Source organism: Chrysemys picta, chromosome 1, assembly GCF_011386835.1.
Source record: "Chrysemys picta bellii isolate R12L10 chromosome 1, ASM1138683v2, whole genome shotgun sequence".
Lineage (NCBI taxonomy): Eukaryota > Metazoa > Chordata > Testudines > Emydidae > Chrysemys > Chrysemys picta.
This window is the reverse complement of record NC_088791.1, coordinates 3,085,796-3,110,405: the sequence shown is the minus strand read 5'-3', so window position 1 is coordinate 3,110,405 and position 24,610 is coordinate 3,085,796. Positions and strand designations below refer to the sequence as shown.

The 24,610-nt window shown below is 60.1% G+C and overlaps 2 protein-coding genes across 2 annotated transcripts in view; one reads left to right on the top strand and one right to left on the bottom strand.

Moving 5' to 3' along the window:
• Positions 1-24,610, top strand: part of SND1 (staphylococcal nuclease and tudor domain containing 1) — a 453,393-nt gene that overhangs the window by 374,585 nt on the left and 54,198 nt on the right. The window lies entirely within an intron of this gene.
• LRRC4 (leucine rich repeat containing 4) lies at positions 20,670-23,721 on the bottom strand. The gene has a single exon (XM_005294553.4). The coding sequence runs from the start codon at positions 22,763-22,765 to the stop codon at positions 20,828-20,830; it is 1,938 nt and encodes a 645-aa protein (XP_005294610.1). The 5' UTR covers positions 22,766-23,721; the 3' UTR covers positions 20,670-20,827.

Below are 24,610 nucleotides of genomic sequence, written 5' to 3'. Positions count from 1 at the left end.
TCACCCGGTTTCCAAGGTTAAAGCTCTTCAGGCCCATCGGGTGTGCAACTCCCCTTTCTGCAAAGCAGTCCCTGGAGTGAGCACCAGTCAGGCAGCACAGTTGCTAAACGGTTTATGCAGATGTCCCGAGCAGCAGCCAGCGAGCCCGCCAGGGAATTGCGTGGGGAGGGGGGAGCAGTAGCCATGAAATACCTCCCACCCTCCCAAAAGGAACTCAAAATGCAGACGGCAGCAGCTTGGGAAACTCCCAGTAAAGGGGGCAAAAGGTGCAGCAAACGTCTCCCAGTGGCAGTCCCGGCGTGAGCCGGCCCCATGCTCAGGCCTGGCGCGGCACGGTGCTGGCACAGAGGCTGCGTGCTAGCTGGAGGGCGGCATTTCCCCCAGTGAATTCCCCTCTCGTGAGGGAGAGGCACCCCCTGGCGTAATGCGTGATGCCAGGGCCACGCTCTGCAGGGAGCCGGCCAGGTTCGCTAGCCCTAGGGCCTACCAGTCCTGCTTTTCTAGCACCGCCTTCCTCTGGGGAAGCCAAGGCTGCTTGGCTGAGAGAGCCGGGTCACCACAGCAAAGCCGCCAGGAGCTCACCAGCCCCCCAGCCCTAGCCCGGGGAGAGGCAGGACTAGCACGGGGGTGGCAGCGTGGGGCTGGCATGGAGCAGTGCATGGGCTCTAGTGTAGGCCCTTTCCACATCCCTGTAGCTTCCTTTCCACCGCTGAGGCCGCTCGCTCCCACCACCAGCCCTGGGGTCCCCCCAATCCCACCCCCAGTTCTGCTGGTGCCCCTCAGCCCTGACCCGCGACCCCCTGGTATTCCGTCCCCGCCGCCTGCGTTCTACCGGTGCCCCCCGGCCCTGACCCGCGGCCCCCTGGTATTCCGTCCCCGCCGCCTGCGTTCTACCGGTGCCCCCCGGCCCTGACCCGCAACCCCCTGGTATTCCGTCCCCGCCGCCTGCGTTCTACCGGTGCCCCCCAGCCCTGACCCGCGGCCCCCTGGTATTCCGTCCCCGCCGCCTGCTTTCTACCGGTGCCCCCCAGCCCTGACCCACAGTTTCTGATCTCCCATGCTGTGCCAGTCCTGGGCTCCCTCCCCCACAGCGCCGCCCCCCGACCACGGCGACCCCTGCTGTTCGGGCGGCGGGCATATCCGGGAATGGTGCTGGTGGCGTTGGGTGGGGAGGGGAAATCCCCTCCATTCCGCTCACACCGTGAGCTGTCGGGTGCCAGGGTGGTTAATGTCTCGAGGGGTGCGATCGTTGCTGATTTAGCACGGGGGTCCCATGTCTTGGCACTGGCTGTTCGGCGGCCGTTGCTCCCGGATATTTTTAATCTTGGCAAGGATGTCCGGCTGCCTGCGCACCCGGCGCTGCCTCTCTCCTGCCTGGCGCGCTGCTTGTCTCCAGAGCTCCCATCCCAGAGCTGGCTGCTCCATTTCTCCCTTGTCCTCTGATTACGCAGCGCTGCCCCTGGCGTGGGGGGTGACCCGGCCTGGGCCCGTGGGGAGCCTTTCTGCTCTGACAGCCCCAAGAGCTGGCTCCGGTGAGCTGATGCTGCTAGCCGCCGCGTGTGTGCACAACTCTGCCGCCTTAGCGCCAATCCCGGAGTCCACAGCCTCCCTCCTCCAGCACTAATCCCTGGTCTGTCTTTCCCTGGCTGCATCTCTCCTCGCTTAAATATGTTACATAATCACTTAAGCACAGCTGACCACCCCCCTCTCCCGGCCGCGCCACCTCATCTGGCTTCTGCCATCCAGCACGCGTCTGTTTCACTAGCTCAGCGCCTCGCTGGGGCTGGTTCACCTGCCCGCACCAGCCTGGCTCAGCGAGGGCTGCAGGGAAGAGGAGAGAGCTGGCTTGGCCGGTCCTTCGAACACGGCTCGCAGCTGTTGTTCTCCGCGCTGGAAGGCGGCCTTGGGCATGAGAGCTCGTAGCACCAGCTCTGCGGGCATCTGGGATTCGCACCTGTAATCGTCTGTAATAGAGAGAGAGTAGCTGGCGGCAGCCTGACGGGGTTGGAGAGTGGAGCTGCGGAGCGCCGGCCTGGCCGGACCCCGGTGGCTTTGCTCCATGCCAGCGAGATCCTCAGCGGCTTTAAGTGATGCCTCCCTGCGGAGGAGGGAAGGGGGCGTTTGGGGTTGCCAGGGCTGGGGGCCGATGCTCTCTGTTTGTGGGGCTGGGAAGGGTCTTAAACCCTCCCCTGGCAGGCCGGCATCGCCCAGCCAGCGCGGCCCTAGCCCCAGAGCGCGTGGGGCCGAGGCAGGGCAGAATGACGCTTTGAGCAGGCTCGTGTGTACGCTCCGTGGGCACTGGCATGGCCTGGGCGGCACTGCGTGTGCTCAGCTGGTTCCTCGGGAGGCAGCACAGGACTGGCACGTGCCTGTCCTCTCTGCAGTGTGCCCAGGCCGTGGGGTGGCACCCAGCCCCTGAGCGCTGGCGTGAGGCTTAGGGAACGGTTCCGGAGGTTCCCAGGCAGCAGCTCCTCGTGGACCCCCCAGTTTGTAGGCTTTGGCACTTGGCGCCTGGCCTGTGCTGGGCTGAGGGGGCCTGACGTGGGCTCCAGAACCTCCCACGAGACAGGGGGGTGGGTGGGTCGTGTGCACGCTGCGGTGGCAGCGTTGGCTTTCCACTTTGGGGGCCAACTCCAAGCTCAGCACATGAAAGGAGATTGGAGGCCTTGTACTTCTGAGTCCAAATTCTATATCGTCTCACAATGGGGCAGGTGTGGGGAGCCTGGGGTTGTGGGTCGGGAGTGAGGGGCACTGGCACAGCTGGGTGTGGGGAGCCCAGGGCTGGGCTAGCAGGGGCTGCGGGTTGGGAGTGAGGGGCACTGGCACAGCTGGGTGTGGGGAGCCCAGGGCTGGGCTAGCAGGGGGCTGTGGGTCGGGGTTGAGGGGCACTGGCAGAGCTGTGGGTGTGGGGAGCCCAGGACTGGGATAGCAGGGGGCTGTGGGTCGGGGTTGAGGGGCACTGGCAGAGCTGTGGGTGTGGAGAGTCCAGAGCTGGGCTAGCAGGGGGCTGCGGGTTGGGAGTGAGGGGCATTGGCAGGGCTCGGGGGGAGCCCGGGGCTGGGCTAGCAGGGGGATGCGGGTTGGGAGTGAGGGACACCGGCAGAGCTCGGGGGGAGCCCGGGGCTGGGCTAGCAGGGGGCTGCGGGTCAGGAGTGAGGGGCACCGGCAGAGCTCGGGGGGAGCCCGGGGCTGGGCTAGCAGGGGGATGCGGGTTGGGAGTGAGGGGCACTGGCAGGGCTGGGGGGGAGCCCAGGGCTGGGCTAGCAGGGGGCTGCGGGTCAGGAGTGAGGGGCACCGGCAGAGCTCAGGGGGAGCCCGGGGCTGGGCTGGGCTAGCAGGGGGCTGCGGGTCAGGAGTGAGGGGCACCGGCAGAGCTCGGGGGGAGCCCGGGGCTGGGCTAGCCTAGCCTAGCCTAGGATGGGGTGTTACTTAGCAAAAGAGGCTTTAGTGGAAGATTTCCAGGTGCTCTGGCCGAGCTGCCGAAGGCCTTGGCCCAGCCTGAGGTGCGCCGGGAGCCTGCATGGATCTGTCTCTGACCTGCACCGGGTGCTGCAGGGCATGGCTTGTATTGGCCAGTTGGGCAGAGATGTGGGTGGCGGGAAGCCAGGCCGGGCTGCCTGGCGGTACCAGCTCAGGAAAGGCCGGCCCATCTCTCCGCTCCTTACACCTTCGCTGCCACCCGCCAGCGCTGTGATCCTGTGAAGTGCCCGGGAACTCCTGGTGGCCCTGGCCTCTGTCACAGGCGCACAGGTCCCTACGTCGCCTCCTGGGGTCGTTCGCTGGGGGACGTCGCTGGGTCGTAGCCTGAGCCAGCTCCGCACCGACCCCAGCAATAAGCCTCGTGCCTTAGGGCCGCCCTGGCACGGGAGAGGGAGGGGTGCTGCTCCCCTGATGGCGGGAGGGAGGCGATGCCAGGCGTGCGGCGAAGTGTCTTGTCTTGCTGTCTGTGCTGCGGGATCCGCCCTGCACCAGGAGAGTGGTGGGCAGCTGGACTCGTGGGCCTCTGCCATCCCCACTCCTGGTGGCTGCAGGGCACCACTGGGTGCGTTTTTCCTGGACGAAGGGGGGTCCGCGAGCTTCAAGGTTAATCGCAAAGGGAAATGTCACTTGCACCAGCTGTGGCTTTCTGGAGCGGCATCGTTCGTACAGACAGGCTGCAGCAAGCAGGCCAGCTCTGAGCCCGTGCGCCGGGCGCTGCCAATGGAGCTCAGCTGCCCACGGCCGAGCGAGCGCAAGCGTTTGGGCTTTGTGCACATTGAGCCGCGTGTTAACGCGAGCCCAGTTTCAGAGGCTGCTGTGAACCGTGGCTCGCTTATGTGGTAATTTAATTAAACTCCTCTCCCCTGTGTGCGCTCCAGAGCAGGGAGGGAGCAAGCTGGCGGCTGCGTGACGCCCGTGTCGTGCCAGGCCCCCCCAGGGAGAGGCGCTAGAGCCAGAAAGCTCCTCTCTGATCCGGCACCAGCCCAGGCAGCGGCCCCGCCACCAATCCAGAGACTCATTGGCCGAGCTCCCCAGAGGGCAGCCTGCGTGCTAACCGTGGCATGCGGATGGGGCGCCCGCTGGCTGCTCCAGCACTGTGGGGGTGGCTAAGCCACTCTGGTTGGCCCCTCGCCTAGCAGTGGGACAGCACCTGGTCCTGTGCTGACCAAGACGCAGCAGCCAGCCACCGCTCTTGCAGACAACGTGCGTGTCCATGAGCGGCTTTCCTCTGACCCGAGGTAGGCAAACTTTTTGGCCTGAGGGCCACATCTGGGTATGGAAATTGTATGGCGGGCCATGAATGCTCACGAAATTGGGGTGGGGGGAGGGCTCTGGCTGGGGGTGCAGGCTCTGGAGTGGGGCTGGGGATGAGGGGTTTGGGGTGCAGGAGGGTGCTCTGGGCTGGGACTGAGGGGTTCAGATGGCAGGAGGTGGATCAGGGCTGGGGCAAGGGGTTGGAACATGAGGAGAGGCTCAGGGGTGCAGGCTCTGGGTGGCACTTACCTCAAGTGGCTCCCGGAAGCAGCGGCATGTCCCTTCTCCGGCTTCTACGTGGAGGTGCGGCCAGGAGGTTCTGCGCGCTGCCCTGCACTCTGCCCCATCTGCAGGCACTACCCCTGTGGCTCCCATTGGCCACGGTTCCTGGCCAATGGGAGCTACGGGGGCGGCGCTTGGGGCAGGGGCAGCATGCAGAGCGAAGCCCCCTGGCTGCCCTACACATAGGAATCAGAGGGGGGGCCATGCCACTGCTTCCAGGAGCTGCATTGAGTGGCCCTCGACCCTGCTCCCCAGTTGGAGCACAGGAGCGGGGCAAGCCCCAGACCCTGCTCCCCAGCGGGAGCTCAAGGGCTGTATTAAAACGGCTGGCGGGCCGGCATTTGCCCACCCCTGCTCTGACCCCTCGTGCCTGCCGCTGAAGCGCAGGACATGGAATGATTAGCTCATCGGTGACAGCGGCTGCATGGAGTATCCCCAGCCTCCCGCTGGAGAAGCTGAGCCCCATTGTGAGCAGTGGGGGGGCTGGGAGTCAGAGCGCCTGGGCTCTGTCCCTGCTCCAGCGCCCGCTTGCTGCGTGATCTTCACCAAGCCGGTTCCCGGTCCGTAAAGCCAGTTGAATAATTCCCCCCATACTGGAGAGGGGCTGTTCACCGGGGGGGCACTTTACAGCCCTGGCAGCGCTGTGCCGCGAGGAGCATGGGGGAGGCACAGATAGGGCTAAAAACTCCCACCATTGGAAATTCTGGGCTAAGCACAGTGACTGCCGTGGGCCGCAGCAGCGGCAGCCTCCCTCCCTTCCTGGTGCTCTCGCCGGCTGGGGGGTTCTGTTTTAACGGGCAGGGCATCCTTAGCTGCTGTTGGCTGTGGTTTCTAGTCCATGGGGCCTGGAGAATTTCCCCTTTACTCCTCCCACCGTCCGAGCCCCGCCTCCTGCCCCACCCCCTTCCAATTGCAGTGCTCCAGAGCCAGTCAGTGCAATCCTGGGCTGGCCAGAGGGGGGCGCTGGAGAGGCAGCACAGCTCTTGGCAGATTCTGCCCAGCGCTGGAGGTGGGGGACCTGGAGGGAGCCTGGGGCCATGTGTGCCGGGGCAGCAGGCTGGGCGAGGCGGGTCTGCAGCGAGGCCTAGGGAGAGGTGCCCCCGCGAACGCCCGGCTGCTCGTCCCTTCGCGGAGCGGGGAGGGGAGGGGACGGCTCGGCACACTTCGCCTTCATCCCAGGGGGAGGGACCCGAGCAGATCCCGTTCAGCCCACTGCGGGGCCCTGCCTTCGGGGGCGCCGCTCTTTCATACCGGCAAGGTGCCCTGGAAACCCTGTCCTCTTCCCCCTCCGCCCCACGACAGGCCCCCAGGGCCCCCCAGTGCGCACACCCAGCTGTGCAGTCCAGCTGCCGGAGCCAAGGTGGCCAATGTCTGCACAATGAGCGTGGTGGGGAGGGCAGCACACGGCGCCGAGCGCTCGTTGTATCACTCGTTGGGGGGAGTTTGCTTGAACCAATCAGGACGGGAGAGATTGTAATTAAATGGAGATGATAAAATTAGCGCGGAGGCCGTTCCGGGTCCCGCGGGGTGGATTATTGTCACGCTGCAGGACTGAAAAGCAGTGTCGTGCCGAGCCCTTGACCCCAGCGTCAGAGCCCTGCTGCTCCCTGGACGGCGCTTTGCAGCTCCACTTCTCAGGTAGCCGGGCTGCAGAAGCGAAGCGGCAATTCAAACGGCCGGGCTGGGTATTTTATAAAGCCGGGCGGAGAGCTGGTCATCCTGGGTCCCATGCCCGCTATGCCACCATCCCATTGGGTGAGCTTGGGCAAGACTCCGTGCTTCCGTTTCCCCCTCTCTGGTATTGGGAGCACTTGGATAGAAGGGGGAGTATTTGCCCAGGGTGGCACTGCTGTCTGGTATCGGAGCAGGCCGCTGCCCCCTGGAGCGTCTGAGTTCAGAGTGCAAAGCAGAGGGCCCTGCGCTGGCTGGCGAGGACCAGCTGGGCTGGGTCAGGCTGTGGTGCTGGAACACAGGACGGGTGGCTCACTGCCAGCTAGCTGCTGCCGGGCACTTGGGGGTAGGTGAGGATTATGGGATGTAGTGTCGCTGCGGTAACCACATCATGGGACCCAGCGGGCGGGAACCCTAAACCCAGCCTGCGTCCCAGCGCCTGCAGGCCCCAGGCCCGGTCGCTCACCAGCAATGCTGCGTGACACGGGCCACGCTGGAGCCAGCCAGGCTGATGAGCGGGTGCGACGGGGACCAGGCTCTGAGGGGTACGGGCTTCGTGTCAGCACCAGGTGAGGCAGCTGATGGGACCTCCCCAACAAGAGCTGGATGTCTGGGCCAGCCAGGCTGCAGGGTGCCCCGTGCCAAGCTGAGCAATGAGGCAAGTTCCCTCGGCTTGTTCGGTGATGGTGTGGAAGGGGCTGCCTTGAACCCGCCGGAGAACCACCATGGCCCAGGGCACTCAGCCAGGAGGATGCTGTGTGTGCGCCCTGGGCGGGCACACGCCCTGTGGTGGGGATGTCCTGTGAGAGGCCCTCGTGGAAAGCTCCACGCAGGGAGAGCTTCCAGACCAATGCCAATGCGAGGGACCGGGAGGTCCTCAAGTCAGGGCTCTTGGCGCAAGGCTGATGGGCAAAGGGCCACTGCTCTTGTGGGGATCGAGAGCAAGGAGACGGGCCATGGTGCCCGTCAGCGGGGCAGGGGGGTGAATTAGCCACCAAGGCCAGGCCAGGGGGCCAGTGACTGGCGCTGCTTAAAACACACGTACAGAAGTACTTCTTCACACAGCGCGCAGTCAGCCTGGGGAGCTCCTGGTCGGGGATGTTGTGAAGGCCAAAAGAATAACTGGGTTCAGAAAAGATTTAGATAATTCCTGGACAATAAGTCCATCAGTGGCCATTAGCCAAGCTGGTCAGGGACGCAACCCCATGCTCTGGGTATCCCTAAGCCTCTGTTTGCCAGAAGCTGGGAATGAGTGACGGGATGGATCACTTGGTGATTCCTGTTCTGTTCACTCCCTCTGGGGCACCTGGCATTGGCCACTGTCGGCAGACAGGACACTGGGCTGGATGGACCCTTGCTCTGACCCATCTTGGGCGTTGTATGGTCTGGTGCTGTTCCAGTGGCCCACCATGGAGGTCCCCTCGACGTGAGAGCAGGGGGACGCTGCACCCTGGAGAGCGATGCATCCTCTTCCAGCCAGTGCCCGCGGTGCCGAGCTCCTGAGGTCTGAGCCTGGCGGCCGAGCAGAACCGGAGGAAGGCCCCACAGGGCCATTAGAGCATGCGCTGGCCAGCATGCACTCTGCCTACTGTGCCCAGCTCCCACGTGGCACCTGGAAAGAGAGCGCCCCTTCAGCGCTTCACATTCAGCGCACCCACTGGCTCCCGCCCAAGTCCAGCCAGCCCAGTGTCCGCCCCAGCTGCTTCCAAGGACGATGCAAGAACCGTTCAATAGCAGCTAGGGGATAATCAGTCGCCCATAAAGGTCCCCCCCCCCCCCGCCACCGGCAGAGATTGGCTTTAGCCCCTAAGCTGGAGGCTTTATATCCACCCCATTAGCTGTAACAACTCTGGACAATTCTTGTGATCCCCGGAAATGTCCAGTCCCTCTCTGAATCTTGCTAAGTCTTGAACTCAGTGACATCCAGTGTCAGGGAGTTCCACAGGCTAACGTCACCGTGTGCAGAATAAGTGTTTCCTCTTTTTATGGGTTTTGAATTTGCTCTTGAATGGAGCCAGGCTGAGCAGATGCTCCTGAGTCCCCGTCTCCGTCCTTGTTATTTAATCCTCGTTCCATCCGTCTGGTCTCGCGTCTTCCCCCAGCGCAGCGTGAGCAGCCTGCTGTTTGTAACCTCCGGGGCAGCTCCTCGGCGGCCAGTGGCTGGCTTCGCAGTGGGGGGCTGGGGACGTTCTGAGCAGCTCCCACATTTGCTGCCCGAGGAGGGCGAGGTTCGTGCTCCTTGGAAGAGTTCACAGCTGCTGGAAGCTGTGCTTCGTAGCTCCTTGAGGGCAGCCTTGCCATCTGCCTCGCAGCCCAGAGAGCCTCTGGCACGTGTTACACATCAGGAGAGCCCTGGAGATCTGCCCGAGCCCAGGGCGGGGCCAGGATCCCCTCTCCACATGGGTCTGCGATAGCCCCAGGGCGGCAACCAAAACACAGGGAGTTGTCGGCGTCTGTCCAGAGCCCCTGCGTGCTGGCAGGTGACGTGCAGGACTCTCCCAGCAGTCTCTGATACATCCTTTGGCACCAGCGTCCTCTGCCCGTGCCACTGATATGGCCTGGCTGCATGGCTCGTATGGCCTCCATGCCCCTCCTCTGCTCATCCTTGAGCTGTGGGGTCCCCAGCTCAGAGAGCGTGGATTTGCCTTCCTGTCCGCTCAGCGTTCCTCCCCGAGCATGCTCACCGCTCTGACCCTCCCGAATCGGTGTTGGGGGTGGCGGATCCCTAGGGCCAGAGGGACTGTTCCGCCCCTTGGGGTCCTTGTCTGGGGTATTCCCCAAGCACGCCTGTACTCTGCCCACGTGTTGGGATCAATGGAGCTGTGTCTGGTGTCCGGGTCCGGCACAGACACAGTGCTGCCTCCAAGAGTTCCTGATCCTCACAGCCAGGACAGAGGGGAGCAGGGCGCAAAGAAGCGAAGAGACTTGTCCAAGGTCACTCAGCCGGTCGGTGGCAGAGCCAGGAATTGAATGTAGGTTTCCTAGGCCAGCGCTTTCCGTGCTGCCGCCCGCTGGGCCCCTGAGATCCACAGCTGCCGCTCCCCCAGCCCAGTCTGCAAAAGGATCAAAGAGAAATTGACCCAGCAAGGCCGAAGATCCCTTTAAAGGAAATGCTGGTGGAGAAGAGCTGACCGGATAAGTCCCCCCGAATTCCAGGTCTTTGGGGGAGGAGGGAGGATTTACTGGCCATGTCCCTGAAGGTTCGGGGGTAAAGCAGGGATGTTGACACTGCTGGAGTGGCTGGAATTACAGCCTGCCCTGTAGCAAGTCCATTTTCTTTGGGGGAACGACAGCCTGGCTCTGATTTCAGCTCCTCTCGACAACTCGCCCCTCAGAGGAGCGAGAGCTCAGGGAAAGCCGTGTCAGCAAAAGGACTGGGCTGCTGCAGCGGTTCGGGGTCTTCTGAACAGTAACTGTCTGTGGGGAAGAGAAGAGGGGTTGGGACGGTGGGAAAGGCCAACAAAGGAAATGGGGGGTGTGTGTGCAGTGCTCCCTCCCCCCCCATCAGCTTCCGTCATGGTTGTGAGCCTAAGGAGGGTTGTTACACACACACCCCTACACACACACACGCATACACACACTCTACACTTGCTACCATAGAAGGGGGACAGACACCAACCAATGCAAATCAATCTGACTAATGAAAGCTTTGCTGTGGTATGTGCGGCTCGCTAGCCAGGGGCCACAGAAGGGCCACTGTCCGATTCCTCGGGCTAATGTAAGTGTGGAGTAATTCTCCTGTCTCCAGCAGGGTCACTGGGGTGAGCGAGCTCAGAATCTGGCACGGGACGGTCACCCTGCGCATGTGCCAGCGTCCCGCTGAGATCTGGGGCTGGGCTGCGGGAAGATTCAGGTGAACGTGTGTGTGTATTTCCACGCTTGTAGAGCCCAGCGCTGCTCCGAGTGTGACATGCTCACACGTGCACATAGTCCATCCACCAGCTCTTGCTCCAAACCATCTTCTCACACACACCCACACACACACCCACACACACCCGTTCCCTTCAGTCACTCCCCCATCCCCACCTTGCAGCCACGCCTTCCTTCTCCAGCCTTGCGGAAGCCAACTGACCGGGGAAGAAATGCTGCCGTGTCACAAGCAGTGGAGTCCATTGGGAGATCACAGAGGCTGATTGCAACAGGAGCGGCGCCAGGGTTTTTGCCGCCCAAGGCGGCAGCGTTCCTCCGCAGAGCATTCGGTGGCGGGGGTCCTTCCGCTCTGCGTCTTCAGGGCGCTTCGGCGGCGGGTCCCGGAGTGACTGAAGGACCGTCCGCTGAATTTCCACCGAAGACCCGGAGCAGAAGGACCCCCGCCACTGAATTGCTGCCGAGGGCGGCAAAATGCCGCCCCCAAATCCTGCCGCCCTAGGTGACCGCCTAGGGTAGCCTAGTGGAAGCGCTGGCCCTGGATGCTAGTAGGATAAAGTATTATTCTGGCTCCTTTACATATAAAATAGCCTGCATTGGGTCCCGCCTTCGTGGGTGTTTCCTTTACCACCAGCACTGGCCACTCCGCTGTAGCCTGCTGTCTGGCTGGGAACAGCGTAAGAGTTCTCTTGAAATCGTTCGGTTCTCTACGGCGAGCGGGCAAAGCCCTTCGTGGCGTCAGCCCTCCGGGGAGGGGAGTTGTTGGGCTGCTAGATGAGGCTGGGAGAAGTGGAAACCAAATACCTTCTAATTTTCCTAGTCTGGCAGGAGGAGGAGGATGTATTTTTAAAATATTGTCTCTGGCTGGCTGCTGACTCACCAGGCAGGTGAAGCGAGCGAGCCTATGACTAACCCAGCGCTAGCTCATTTTGGGGAAGGATCACGTTCCAGTTGACAAGAGCCCTGTAGCAGTTGGTTGTGCTGGAAGAGGATAAATGGCTTGTGGTTTTATAGTCATATTGCACTCCTGGAAACAGGATCTTCTAATCCGTGTGTGCGCCGTACCTCGCCACTGCAGATCTCACACACCCACACACTAGTGTACACAAAGTTTTGTGCAATAGCTCGATGCATTTTAAATATTAAACTATATCAATGTAATGTTCAGCGCTGCAGGCAAGCTACAGTATCTAACAGGGACATCACATACACACAGTGTATGTAAATGTGCATTATCTCGATTGCATACGGATAATACACATGCAGAATAGGGACATTTAACTCGATACACTGTAAAACCGTGAACCGTTTCTATATGCATACTAATATGTGACACACATGTTAACGTGTGTGTGCGTGTGCATATATGTGTACGTATATGCAAAAACTGGAGACTAAATTTAATCATTCAAGTGTGAAATACAGGACTGTAGTCCTTTAAACTCCACCATCATTGGCTGAAGTTGCTACCACCCATCTGATGACTCTGGACGCGCCCATATGCACACGGTGTATCTTTTGTGGGTTACAGGAAAACTACCATGGGCTATAAAAAGATTCTAAACACTTTTTTTTTTAATTAAATGCATCTTTTGTGTCCCTCATTGTGACACCTGACCCCTCTTTGAAGTATAACCCCCCCACCCCCCGGGTGGGACTACGAGAACCCCCACGAGGGTGCATGCCAGTCGGCTGCTGCTACTGTAAACTCACGCAGATCTGCAAAAACATCCGCAGCAACGAAGCCAAAAATATCGGCAGCAGTAAGAATCATTACCGTTAACCCCAGTCGGGTTCTGTGGGGAACGTCTCTGAACAACCGGGCGATTTGGCATCGGCTTCTCCGTGTGTGGGGAAGGCATTTGAGTGCTCCTTGGAACGGGCTGGAGCTGCAGACGGCCCCTGGCTGCGAACCTGCTGGGTTCCATTGAGAAATGTCCCCGACTCAAGGCCAGACTCCGGAATGCAGTTTCTGTGACAGGAACCATCATTACTGCCGCATGGGGTCACCCTAATCCTGCCCCCCTCCCCTCCGGCAGCTGGGCGGGGCCCATTTGGGAAGCCCTTTCAGCGGGGAGAAGTGAGCGAAGGCAAGGCAGGACTCCTGTCGCTCAGCTCCATTGGAAAGGCAGTTGGCACACTTGAAGGCTGGAAGGGAACCCTTTGAGCCTGAGCTCCTGCCTGACACCGCCAGAGGAGTTCACTCGGGGATGCCGGCACTGGAGAGAAGGATTTTGCTTCTGCAAAGCCTGGTTTGACTCGGTGCCGTCTCCTCGTCGGATTCCAGGCTTGTGTCACACTGATGCCATAACAAATTTGCTCGGTTTCAAAGTAAACGACTGCTTGTTTTTCCCCTAGCTGCCAGCCTTGCAGATTCAGCCTGGGCCGTAGGAGGCAAGCTGTGATCTTTCCTGTTCAAGCATCATCACCGGCAATAAAGAATTCTGCTAGCCAAATGCAGCCCTTGATGACATCTGTGGAACTCCATTGTCTGCAGTGCAGGCTGCAGGAGCTCGGCTGAAGCCCTGCAATTGGCTCAAAGCGGCCCAGACTTCAGCTCCCCTTTGGCTGTGGTGCTCTGCAGGGTGAAGCCGAGCTCCCAGTGTGGTCATTAAGGGCAGCCGCTGGGGGTCTGCATCCACCCCGGGAGCAGATCCGCTGAGCTTACAGTTATTTGGCAGAGTCAGGTCACCCCTGGAAAACTAGCTGCTTGTCCTAAGTGCTCTCCACTGGGGCTAGCCCCACCCACCCTTCCCAGGAACCCACAAAGCGGGCCCAGTGTGAGGCTGGGGTCCTGTTTCCTGTGGGGACTCCCAACAGTCACACTGCCCGCTTCTCATGGCACCGAAAGCCAGAATCTGTCTCGGTGCCCTGGCCCACGCCCTAGCCCTCGGCACAAGAAATGCAGCCTCAGCCTGGAATGGCTGGGAGAGGAAGGGGGTGAGAATTCCTGCTCTGAATGGAGGGCCCCGGCCTTGACAGCCTCCCACCTCGCCAGGAGCAAAGCGTCCTCTGTCCCAACCAGCTTCCTGCTGGGAGGTGCCAGCAGCGTGGTGGGAGAGACCCCTGCCAGCGCCGTCCCACGGGGAGGCTGCGGCACCGGGCGGATTTCTCGGCGCTGCTGCGACATTTACTTCTTTTGAAAGTGCATCTTCTTCATTAGTAAATATTTGCCTTTTGCAGACGCCGCAGCTGATTACTGCGCGGTCCCTCTACAACCCGGTGCTGTGACTTGTGGGGGAGGGGTGCACGGGCCTCGCCAGTGGCTCATTGAGAGAGTCCAGAGCTGGGGAACCCACCTAACCTGGCTTTCGTCCTGCCCCCGAGAGCCAGGAGTGCTAATCCCGCTGACGCCTTGGACAAGTCACTTCCCTTCCCCGTCTCAGCCGCGGGCAGGAGCTAGCAGTTATACGGCGTTTCCCTCCCGCGTGCTCACACCCCAAATCTACGGAAAGCCTCTCAAATCCTGTCGGTTTCCATGAGAGAATCCAGCCCCTGTTCTAGGTTGGTCTAAGCCTGCGCCAGCGTCATTGTGCCATTGGTTCAGACACAGCACAGCCTGCCTCGTGGCCCTTGCGGTCCCTTCTAACCCCGTGGGGCTGCGAGTCTGGGATCGTCTGAGAAACTCGCTAGGCCTGTGGGTTTGGGGAATCCGGGCGGGGTTCTGAGCTGGCTTCCGGGCCTGTGTGTGGGTCTCTGTGGTTGGTATGCGTGGCGCCGGAGTGGGTGTGTCTGGGGGGTTGTGCCGACCTCGATGCGCCGAGGCGACAGAGGAGTATTCAATGCAGCTTTGACAAGGACTCCTGGGCGCGGCATCAGGGCCTTGCACCGTCTGCCAGCAGCACTAACCGCGGCCCCTCGGCATTGTTCTAAAACAATGCACAGGGCCTGGCCCGGTGAGGCCACCGCGCTCCCGAGCGACGCGCAGAGGGAGCTGCCTTCCCAAGCTGCTCGAATCCACCCAGAGTGTGTTCAGAGCAAGCGCTGCCCTGGGAGGGTCTGTGCTCCATCCGCTGTCCCTGCTCCCCTTGCAGCCCCCTTCCCCACAGCCCTCCCACGGGGACGGGCGGCAGGGCCTGGCTCCCCATCTCACCGAGTCCTGTACTGCAGGCCATGGCTGGTGGGGCAGAGGAATAGCCCAGATTGCGCTGCCTGTCCTGTGTCCTCCCTCCCCACTTTCTCCGTGTGATCCGCGAGCTGCCCCCTCGGTAGGGCGCTCTGCTGGCGCGGCGCGGGGGGTCCTGGCCATTACGGAAGCTGTTTCCACCCCACTGTGGCTGTTGGCCACGTTCCTGCGTCTCCCCCCGGACGCCTGCCCGGCTTCGCCAGGAATCGCTGGCTCTTTGGGATTCCTTCTGCAATAGCTTCTGAGTCTCGACTCTCGGCCCCCCCCCCGATTCCCAAACAAGCTGGGACCGGGGTGAGCCCAGCCCCGGAGTCATAAAACCAGGAGAAATCAATGGTAAAGGCTTCTGCCCAGAATCCCCTGCATAGATTGCCCCACTCTCCATCCCCGTACCCCTCCCCGCTGGCTTCTCGTGCTGGCCTGGGCTGTTGGCTGATCAGCCGTGTCTCTGCAGCCCCCGAATAAACTGCCTCCCGTAGCTTTAATTATTATTGAACGATATTCAGGGAGCAAAGTTTGGCCGAGCTCCGGGAGAAAGGGAAGCGAACGGTCTCTCTGCTGCCTCTAGCAGCCGTAGCGTTCTACCGCAGCCGTGCTCTCCGGCTGCAACTCACCCCCGGCCAAAAGCTCTCCCCTCGCCAGCGCGCTGAGCAGAGTTCCTGAAGAGAGGAGGCGGTTCTCTCGCTCCCTCGGAAGTCATTTTTTTGCTATAAGCAGGAGCATTATTTGCTTTGGTATTTTAATTTAAAGCCCAAATTAAAACGAAGCGCTTAGATAAAACCACTGTGTGGCTCCAGCCCAATCCCTGTCTGTCTGCCGCTGTATGAACGGGTTTAGGGGGAGATCCCCCCAGGAGTAGGAGGGCGGAGGCGAGCCTGGGGGAGGAGAGCACAGAGCAGGAATTGCCCGGAGCACAGACCTAGTTTGTGGCGGAGCTGAAGCAGAAACCCGAACGAAGTGGTGCAGCGTTTTCATTAGCCCATCAGCCGGAGCAATAGAAGCCGGCCGGGAAGATAAAATCTGACATATGTTTTGACAGAAACACTCCCAGTTTCCACAAAATAAATAAATAACCCAACTAAATTAAATGTACAGCACCTCAGCGAGATGCTCCCGCCGCTTCTGGGGCGCTGTCTGAGTCTGACTTGTTGGAGCGTTTGGCTCTGCAAGGTGCAGAGGCCGTGAGGGTGGGGGGCTCCCCCAGTGGTTTGGGGTCTCTGCAGCCTGCGGCAGGGAGGTTAATGACCTTGCTGCCTTTGCCACAGGATCGCGGGGTACTGGCAGCCCCAAGGCACGCAGCCCGCCCTGCTCGCTTCCAGGACTGTCTTCTCCCGCTTGGCCCAGACTCCTGCCACAGAGCCAAAACCAACAGTCATGCTCCCCAGACACATGAGCCCAAAATGCTGGGGTGGGGGGGAACGCTCAGCAATTTGTTCTTTAATTCTAGGGACCGGGGGGGCGGCCACTCTCTGCTGAGCCCAGTGGGGCCGTGATTCCCCGCCCTCGCCCCTGGGGTACAGCAGGCGGGTTTTCCCGCGGACAGAGCCTTGCCCCCAGCAGGCGTCCGGTGAGAAGTCTCGTTGGGGTATCAGTGCCCCGTGCCCCAAGGAGACACCCACAGATTGCCTGGCTGTGCTTCCGCCAAGCGGCGAAGGGGTGGTGCCGTTTGCCAGGAGATTGGAAGTGACCCGTCCCCTCCTCCAGAGCACCCTGGCTCCTGTGGTGGGGGCGTTCCTTCTCGCTCCGCTGGGGCTGGGGGATTGACAGGGGTGCAGGGTGATTTGGGGTTTAGCTCATGGCTCCTCCTGGATGTGGTGTCGTGGCGAAAGTTGTGTGTAGGTCAGGGAGGCAGGAACCCAGTGGGTACAGCCAGCCACTGCCCTGTTTCTGGGGGGCGCGATACCCAAGCCCCTGGCGGGGTGTGTGTGACGAAGTGGGACTGTTCTTAATGTGTATTTGAATGCTGAGTGGGGAGTGTTGGCCAGGGAAAGTTGCAGGGGAGGTTGTCTGGGACGGTCTGCATTGGGGATGGGAGACTGGCCTTGCGGGATGATACCTGAGCATGTAACATGAGAACCCAGGAGTGGGGATGGAGCCAGGTGACACCTCTGCCTGGAAACTGGACAAAGGCTGGGAGAGGAGCTGGGGGAGACGCTGGAGGGAGTTTCAGTTTGGAGCTGGCTGGTGTAATGGAGGGGAGCCCAGACAGGGCTCTGACCCCCCAACGGGGCTGTGGTGTCCCTGGGACCATAAGATGGACCTAACTGAGGGGGTCCTGTTGTCTGTACCCTCAAGGTCTGTCTTGGACTGTGTTCCTGACGTCTAAATAACCCTTCTGTTTTACTGGCTGGCTGAGAGTCACGGCGAATCGCAGGAAGCCGGGGGTGCAGGGCCTTGTCTCCCCCACACTCCGTGACAGTGTGAATGGACTGGCAAGTCCTTTGTTCTTTGGCTGCCATTGTCTGGCTGGGCTCCCCTCCCTGCGGCATCCCAGGGCGCATGGGGACAGGTTTAACTTTCTCTGGACTTGAATCAGCACCAGTGATTCTCCCGCCCCCCAATCATGGGGAAGTTCTCTGTTGATGATGGCGGCTGCGTGGTGGTGTGAGGATGCTCGACGATCCATTCCTTGCAGCTGCCGGCCTGGCCCGGGGCCCTATGGGGAGTTTGGGCAGGCGGCTGGCTTGCTAGGGCGGATCAGGGCAGGAACCACCCCGGAGGTGAAGTCTGGTTTTGGTTGGCCTGTTCTGTCTCGTTCCCGCACCAGCCCAGCCCCACGCACGGCAGCCTGCAGCACGCGCCCTCCCCTGGAACAAGCTAGTGAGTGATTCATTCATGGATTTAGCCCCTCTCTCGTTTAATGACGAATTAATATTTTACAGCAGGGGAACCTATAAATCACAGTGTTAACTGCCTCGTCTGTGCCTGCCTGGGGAACTGGCCCCTGTCCTGCCCCCCACGCCCAGGGTGCCCCGCAGAACGGCCAGTGGACACAGGCCTTTGCAGCCCCTGTGTGTGGGTCACGCCTGGCTGGCAGGAGTCCCTGGGAAAAGAACTGTGCGTTCAGACAGCAGCTCCGTCTGGCCTGTGCACAATGAGGAGCTGGCATCGGTTGGCACAAAGAAAGTGACCGGGGTGGGGGGAGCTTGCTCCTTCCATCTCATCCTCAGAGGCTGGGGGGCGTTGGCCCGTCGTGGTTAGGACGGATTTGGTGACCCATTATGGTGACTAAAGACAGTCGCTTTAAAAGCCCCCGTTGTGCTGCAAGGGCAGCTGGGGAAATTCCATTCAGCAGCTCTCTCCCAGAGACCATCTCCTGGCATGGGGACAAGATGAAATCCTGAGTGGCTGGAGGCCCCCGCATCCCAGACCCGGCTCGGGCCTCTGGTGCAGCAGAGCCAGACTCTTGTGTTGCTGAGCTCGCTTGGGGCGTTGGGGAGGGCAGCTGAGAGATGGGCTAATGCAGGATCCCCCAACATTGGCCAGGACCAATTACAGCTCCTCGCGACAGGGCTATCCCCTCCTCCCCCCCCCGACACACACACGGCTAATGGGCTTTGTCCCTCTGCGCTTCCTCCCAGCCCCCCCACGTCCCCCACCCAGCTGCTTTTCAAATGGCCCGTGCTCCCTGCGAGAATTTCCTTTCAGTGCAATTTCTCTGCTGGCCGAGTCTATTGAGGTGCAGCACTCAAGCTGACTAATGGACCCGCGCAGTGGCTGCCTGCTCTGGCTTTTGCTGGGGGGTCGCCCTGCAATCAGCCGGGTGGCCTCCCCCGCCCCGCACATTCCTTGCATAACTTCGAATCAGTCCAGCGCTGACAGCCAGGCGCTTTCCCTGCAGGGGGGTCGGCCTGGTTCAGAGGCTCCGGTTCAGGGAGCAGGACCCGAGCGAGGGAGGCCGCCGGCTGGCCCTGCACCGGCTTGGCCTTTTTCTTGGTTTTAATAAGATCCTGCCAGGCCTTGTACAATCTAATTCCTGCATGCAAACTAGCCCAGGCCAGGGGCTTTCAGCATCTGCAGCTTAACGTGTGAGGCTGGGGAGAGCCCACCGGCTGTCTTGTCTGTCCATCCATCCAGGCACCTGCGCCCACCTGCTTGCTCCACGACTTCCCCCTCTATGACCCCGATATACTAATGCACGCCTTGCTAAGCCACCAGGCTCCCAGTCAGGAAGCCAGCCCTCTGGGCACCATGAACTTGTTTAGGATGTGAATGTAAATAGCGGCAGACAGGCAGGTGATCTAATACCCTCCTCTGGAGAGAACTGCTGGGAACCCTGAGCAAGCGTTAATTGCGAGGGGGCGGGGGGAAGGGGAGCTGGGTTATTGCTTGGTGGGGGGGCGGCTTGATGAGGTTGCAGTTATTTCTCCCCGTGCTCCGGCAGCTCAGTAGGGCTGGTTGCTCTCCCCCGTGCACCCACTCACACCAGGGCCCTGCACCATCCGGGAAGATCTCGGACTCGGCTGCGGTTGCTAGCGCTCACAATGGTTTTATTTCATTTCAGGAGAGGCTCCGGCCAGCTTGAAAAATGTTCAATGCTTTTTTTTAAATTAACCTCTTCAGTTTTTCTCCCCTATCCCCCCACTTTATTTTTTTATTTTATTTTATTTTATTTTATTTTGGCTTTTCTGACCAGTTCCAGGTCAAAACCCTTTGGATTTGATTCTGTTTGATTTCCTCCTCGGGACAGCTGGTCAATTTAATCCGTTAGGGACATTTCATTAAAAATGTGAACAATGTTTATTAAAATACAAAAATACACTTGTTTCTCAGAGTACAGTCAGATTGTTCTGGAGTTGCTCTTTCTGTTCTCACCCTTTAGATTTGAATCCTTTCACTTTATTTTTTAAAGCTCAGATAAGAAAGGAAAGTAGTTACGTTGGAAATGCGCACGACCTCCCCCAACGCTTCCCTGTTCCCCAAACACCTTTCCCAAGTTACTTTGGGTGAATGTGACAGGGAAGAGAGCCTTTTTCCCCCTTCTAGGGTTCACCAGATGCTCGCGTGAGCAAGAGACTTTCTGTCAATCTGACGATTCCCCCATGCGTAATCTGGTTGCATTTCTATAAACAAGTGAGAGTATTTCTGCCTTGCAGCAGCTCCGGTTTGATTTGCTCCCACCCCCACCAATTGACAGATATCTAAAGAGCCCTCAATTGATTGGGGAATCCCAGCAATTGGGGAGCGGGGAAAAGCTTCAGCTCTTGCCACCTTAAAAAGATGGGGGAAAAAAAATCATAAAATTGGAGCATGGTCTACAATCATCTGTCAGCTCTCCCGCACCATAGCCCCCCCCCCACACACACACACACTCTCTCTCTCTCTCTCTCTCTCTGCTAGGATGTCCTCTAGCCAACCTGACCTAACCTTCCCTCGCTCCCTTCCCTCATGGGAAAGTCACAGGCGCGCACACATGCTCCTTGTGCGCAGCGGGTTAAACTGAACTGCAGGAATCTGGTGCAGTGTGGAAGCATTTGACTGAGAGCAACGCCAATTTCTCTCTCTCTTTCACTGCTCTTTCTTTAGAAGCGCCGTTGGGATACGTGAGACCCACGGAGCCGGTACACGCGGGCACACGCACAGCTCTGCTGAGATACATGGCAAACGTTGGCATTTTTTTGTTTAATACATATATATATTTAGCCCCACGGTCTCTCCAGCTCCTCCCCCCCCCCCACCCACACAAAAACCCCATTATTGCATTTGTAACGTTTTGGCACAGTACAAATTCTTGGTGCGCTTTTTTCCTTATTTTTTTAAATAAGATAAATCTGTAAATATCGATGTTGGGCTTTCAGAAAAGATCTTTGTAGAAACAGGTTTGTGTTACCGCATTCTGTGATACTTCCTTCCCCCGCTCCCCGCCTGTCCCTTCGCTAGTTGTGTTCTCAGCCTTGCTCCAGAAAGTCGTTCTGGCATCGGTTTGGTTTTAGATTTAGATTTTGCCCCCCACCCCTTTTTCTTTAAATAGAACTTACAAGTTAGAAAATAGGGTTTTTAATTTTAATATAATCTGCTTCTCTTATCAGCCCATAGATTTAATATATAAGCATATACAAGAAAAAAAGTCTCTCCCCCACTCTGTACAAAAGTTGCTGTCTTGTTTTGTTTTGTGCATTCTATTGCATTTATAATTTCTGAAAAAAGTCATATTTGAGTTTCCTGTACTTTGTCCTTCGTGTGGGTCTGAATTATATAAGGTTCAGAGATAGTGGTTACTGTGGGGTGTAGCGAATTCCCCAGGCTGTTTTCTGTCCAGTGGGCCCCGTGTGCCGGTTTGTAGGTGTTGTAGTTAATATGGTCATGAATTGTAGGCAGCACAACTGCCCCCTCACCTGATACACTGGTCGGAGCCGCTGGAGCCGCCGGCATGTCCTCGTCCACCTGAATGATCTCCACGGTCCGGGCGGCCGTCACCGTGCTGCGTTGCTGGTGCCGCTTGCGAAGTTTGTAAAAGACAATCAGCATGGCCGCCGCCAGCAACGTCACCGCCACGAAGCAGCCGATGATGATCTTAGTGGTCTTCATCACCTCGTCCAGGCTGGTCTGCATTTTGTCGTTAGTGTCCGCGGTGGGCACCGCCACCTGCTTGGGCGTTTTGGTGGTCTGGATCAGCACCGTGGTGGTGGTGGTGTACGCCGGCTGGTACCCTGTCGAAGTCGTTGGCACTGGCTTAGTGAATTTTGGGGAGATGTCTTCGGGGGAGATCTCTGTGGTTTCCACCGTGACGGTGGTGAAGAAGCTGTAGTTGGAAGTGTTGAGCTCGGCCGTGCTCACGTTGAGGTAGGCCGAGGCATTGGAGTTCCCTGCCACATTGGTGACCATGCACGTATAAACCCCGGTGTCCGTTAGCAAAACATGGGAGAAGTTCAAGGTCCCGTCATTGAGGACGGATATCCGTGGGTGGTTGGACGCGTGGCTCAGAACTGTCCCATTAGGCAGCAACCACCTCACAGAGGACATGGAGGGAGTTCGGCACTTGAGCTCCGCCACTCGTCCTTCAGAGATGTTTAGATCCATGGGGGCGTCCATGATAAAGGGTGCGGAGCACTGGAAGGAGGTCTGGTCCACCTCCACCAGGAACTTGCCCCTCATGTGCATCGGGGCGTGGCAGCGCCCGCAGCAGGTGGAGTTGGTGGGGATGTACTCCCGCAGCCACCAGGAGAGCCACAGGATGTCGCAGTCACAGCTCCAGGGGTTGTGGTGCAAGTGCAATTCCACCAGGTATCTCAGGGGGGCAAAAAGGTCGTGCGGCAACGAGGTCAGGTTATTGTGGGCCAGGTTGAGCTCCACCAACGAGGTGAGGTCGTCGAACGCGTTCCGCTCAATCAGGCTGATCTGGGAGTTCATAATCCACAACTTCTTGAGAGACTTTAACCCATGGAAAGATCCTGGCTTGATGTCGGGGAAGTTATTCCCCGACATCTCCAGTTCCTCCAGCCCCACTAGGGGCGTGAGGTTCGGCATGTCTTTAATGTTACACATCCCAAGATTAAGGTACTTCAGGTTGTATAATCCCTCGAAAGCCCCCTCAGAAATGTACTCCAGCTTCTTAAGCTCGCCCAGGTCCAAGCGCATGAGGGACGGGACCCGGTTGAAGGCGTACGAAGGGATGCTCTCGATGGGGTTGTTCCTGAGCCACAGCTCCCGCAGCTTGGACAAGTACTCGAAGGCCCCGCTCGGGATGACCGTCAGCCAGTTGTCAAACAATTCCAGGGTGTTGAGACTGGCCAGCCCGTTGAAAGCACCCACCTCGATCTGGCGGATGGAGTTCCTGCCCAGCTGCAAGACCTCCAAGTGGTGCAGGTGCCGGAAGGTGTCCGCTTGGATGAGCTGGATGTTGTTCTCCATGAGGTTGAGATAGCGGGTGTTGGAAGGGATGCCCTGAGGGACCTCGGCCAGGCCGCGGCGCGTGCACACCACCTTGCTGAACTGGTTACTGCAGGAACAGACGGAGGGGCAGTTCGGGGCTCCAGCCCAGGCAGCGGCTGCAGACAGAATCCACACCTGCGCCGTGAGGTAGACGACCGAGAGCAGGGCAGCATTCCAGGTGTGGTGCACAGTTACCTGCCACAAGAGCTTCATGATGTGGCACGTTCATAATTCACCATCGTCCGGGATTTGGCACAGAAAGGAGAAGGGGCCCTATTCCCCCGGCTTAAACCAGCTGTTCATTCCTCTCGCCAGCTAACAAAGGGGCGGGGGGAGGGAGCTGGGGGGGGAGATCAGGGGAAAATGGGGTAAAAAAAAAAAAAGAAAGAAAGCAAAGCAAAAGCCCCCCCCAGCCGAGCCCCCTGCTCTGTAATTGGCACCTGCCTGGGGAGGAAGGGGTCTGTGAGCTGCTCTTTAAGCTCTCACCGCAGGACGCCGCTCCAGCCTCCCCAGCCCCTCTCCGGTTCAGTTTTGAATTAACAAAGGGGAAGAAGGGGGAGGGGGGAAGGGGAAAGGGGGGTGAAAGACAAAATGGCTCCTAGTAAATCCAAAGCAGGAGCTGGGAAAGCAGCGTGGAAGGAGCCCGGCTGGAGGTGAGGCCCGTTCGGCTAGGCAGGTGCATAGTTGCCTTCTGCCCCAGGGAGCAACGCTGCCAGCGCTTTGCAAATGTGTCCTTGGCTCCGAGCGCCGGCTGCTGCTCCATCGCTGGAGCATGCACCCTGCCCCCCCACCCCTGCCGGGAACAGCCAGACAAGGAACCAAAGAGAATCGCTCTCTCCGCTCGCTGCCCCTTTGCCAGCCTCTTCCTCCGCTCCGTGCTCGCTCCCCTCCCCACGGGGGGCTCTGCTAGGGCTCGCCGGAGGCTAGCGGTCACTCTGCACGCCCCCCCTTCCTCTGTGTGCAGGGCTGCGGTGCTTTGCCCGGCTGCAGCCTCCTCGCGGCGACCCGGCGGCTTCTCGGGGGAAGGGGGCGCGTGGCCGTGCGGGGGGGGGCCGCTCTGAAGTGCCGCTGTCCTGCTGAGGGGAGCGCGCCAGCGTTAGCGCCGAGCCCAGGCTTCGGCACAGGATGGGCAGGGCGGCCGGCTCCCCTCCCGCGGCCCCGGCCGGCTCCCCCGCGGCTCTGAGGTAGTGAGTTGTGGCGCCAGCCTTCCGGTGCCGTTAACGTCTTTGTTGCCCGTCGACTGCGGCGGCGGCGGGAGGAGGCGGAGGCGGCGCAGCAGCGGCACAAGCGGCGGCAGCGGCAGTAGCGGCGGCGTGAGACGCACCGGACCCCGGTAACATCTTCCCTTCCTACCCGTGCCGGCGGCAGCCCTCTCCCCCGGCGCCCGGGCTCCCCGCGGCGGTGCTGGTGCAGGCGGCAGCCGCGCAGGCTGCTCTCTCATCCTTTTGTCCTTCAGTGGGAACGTGAATGTACTGCTGACGCATCGTGTGCTGGGCAGAGCGGGAGCGTGATGCAGGGCTCACAGCCTCCCCCTCCTCTGCTTCCCTCCAGGGGTTAACGGCCAGGCTGCCTTCGCTCGCTCCCTGCAAGGAGGGCCAGGGAGCCGTGCCGGGAGGAGCCGGTTCTCTCCGTGCTGCTCCAGGAGGAGGCAGGGTGGCCGTGGACGGGGCGCGGGCGGCCCCCTCTTCCCCGCCCCGCTCCCCCGGCTCTCGGGGTAAAGGCCCAGCGATACCCTGCCGAGCGCGGAGCTGGCTGCTGTCCGGGGGCCCGCTGGGGCCTGCGCAGGGACAGAGGCAGGCAGCGCTGAACAGCTCAGACCGTTCCTCTGCCTCCCCCACGTGCTCCGTCCCCGCCCCTGGGTTTCCCAGGTGCACTCGTTCCGCCGAGGAGGGGAGTGCGGCTGGGCGGGCTGGGGAGAACGGCCGTGTCCCGGAGCTCGGGATGTCTGAATTGAGTTGACCCATAGCCCTTAACGGTACTGAGGGGTGTCTGGAGCTGCGCCATCCCGTGACCCCGGGGGGAGGAGGGGTGTCGGGCATTGCCCTGTCCTTTGACCCG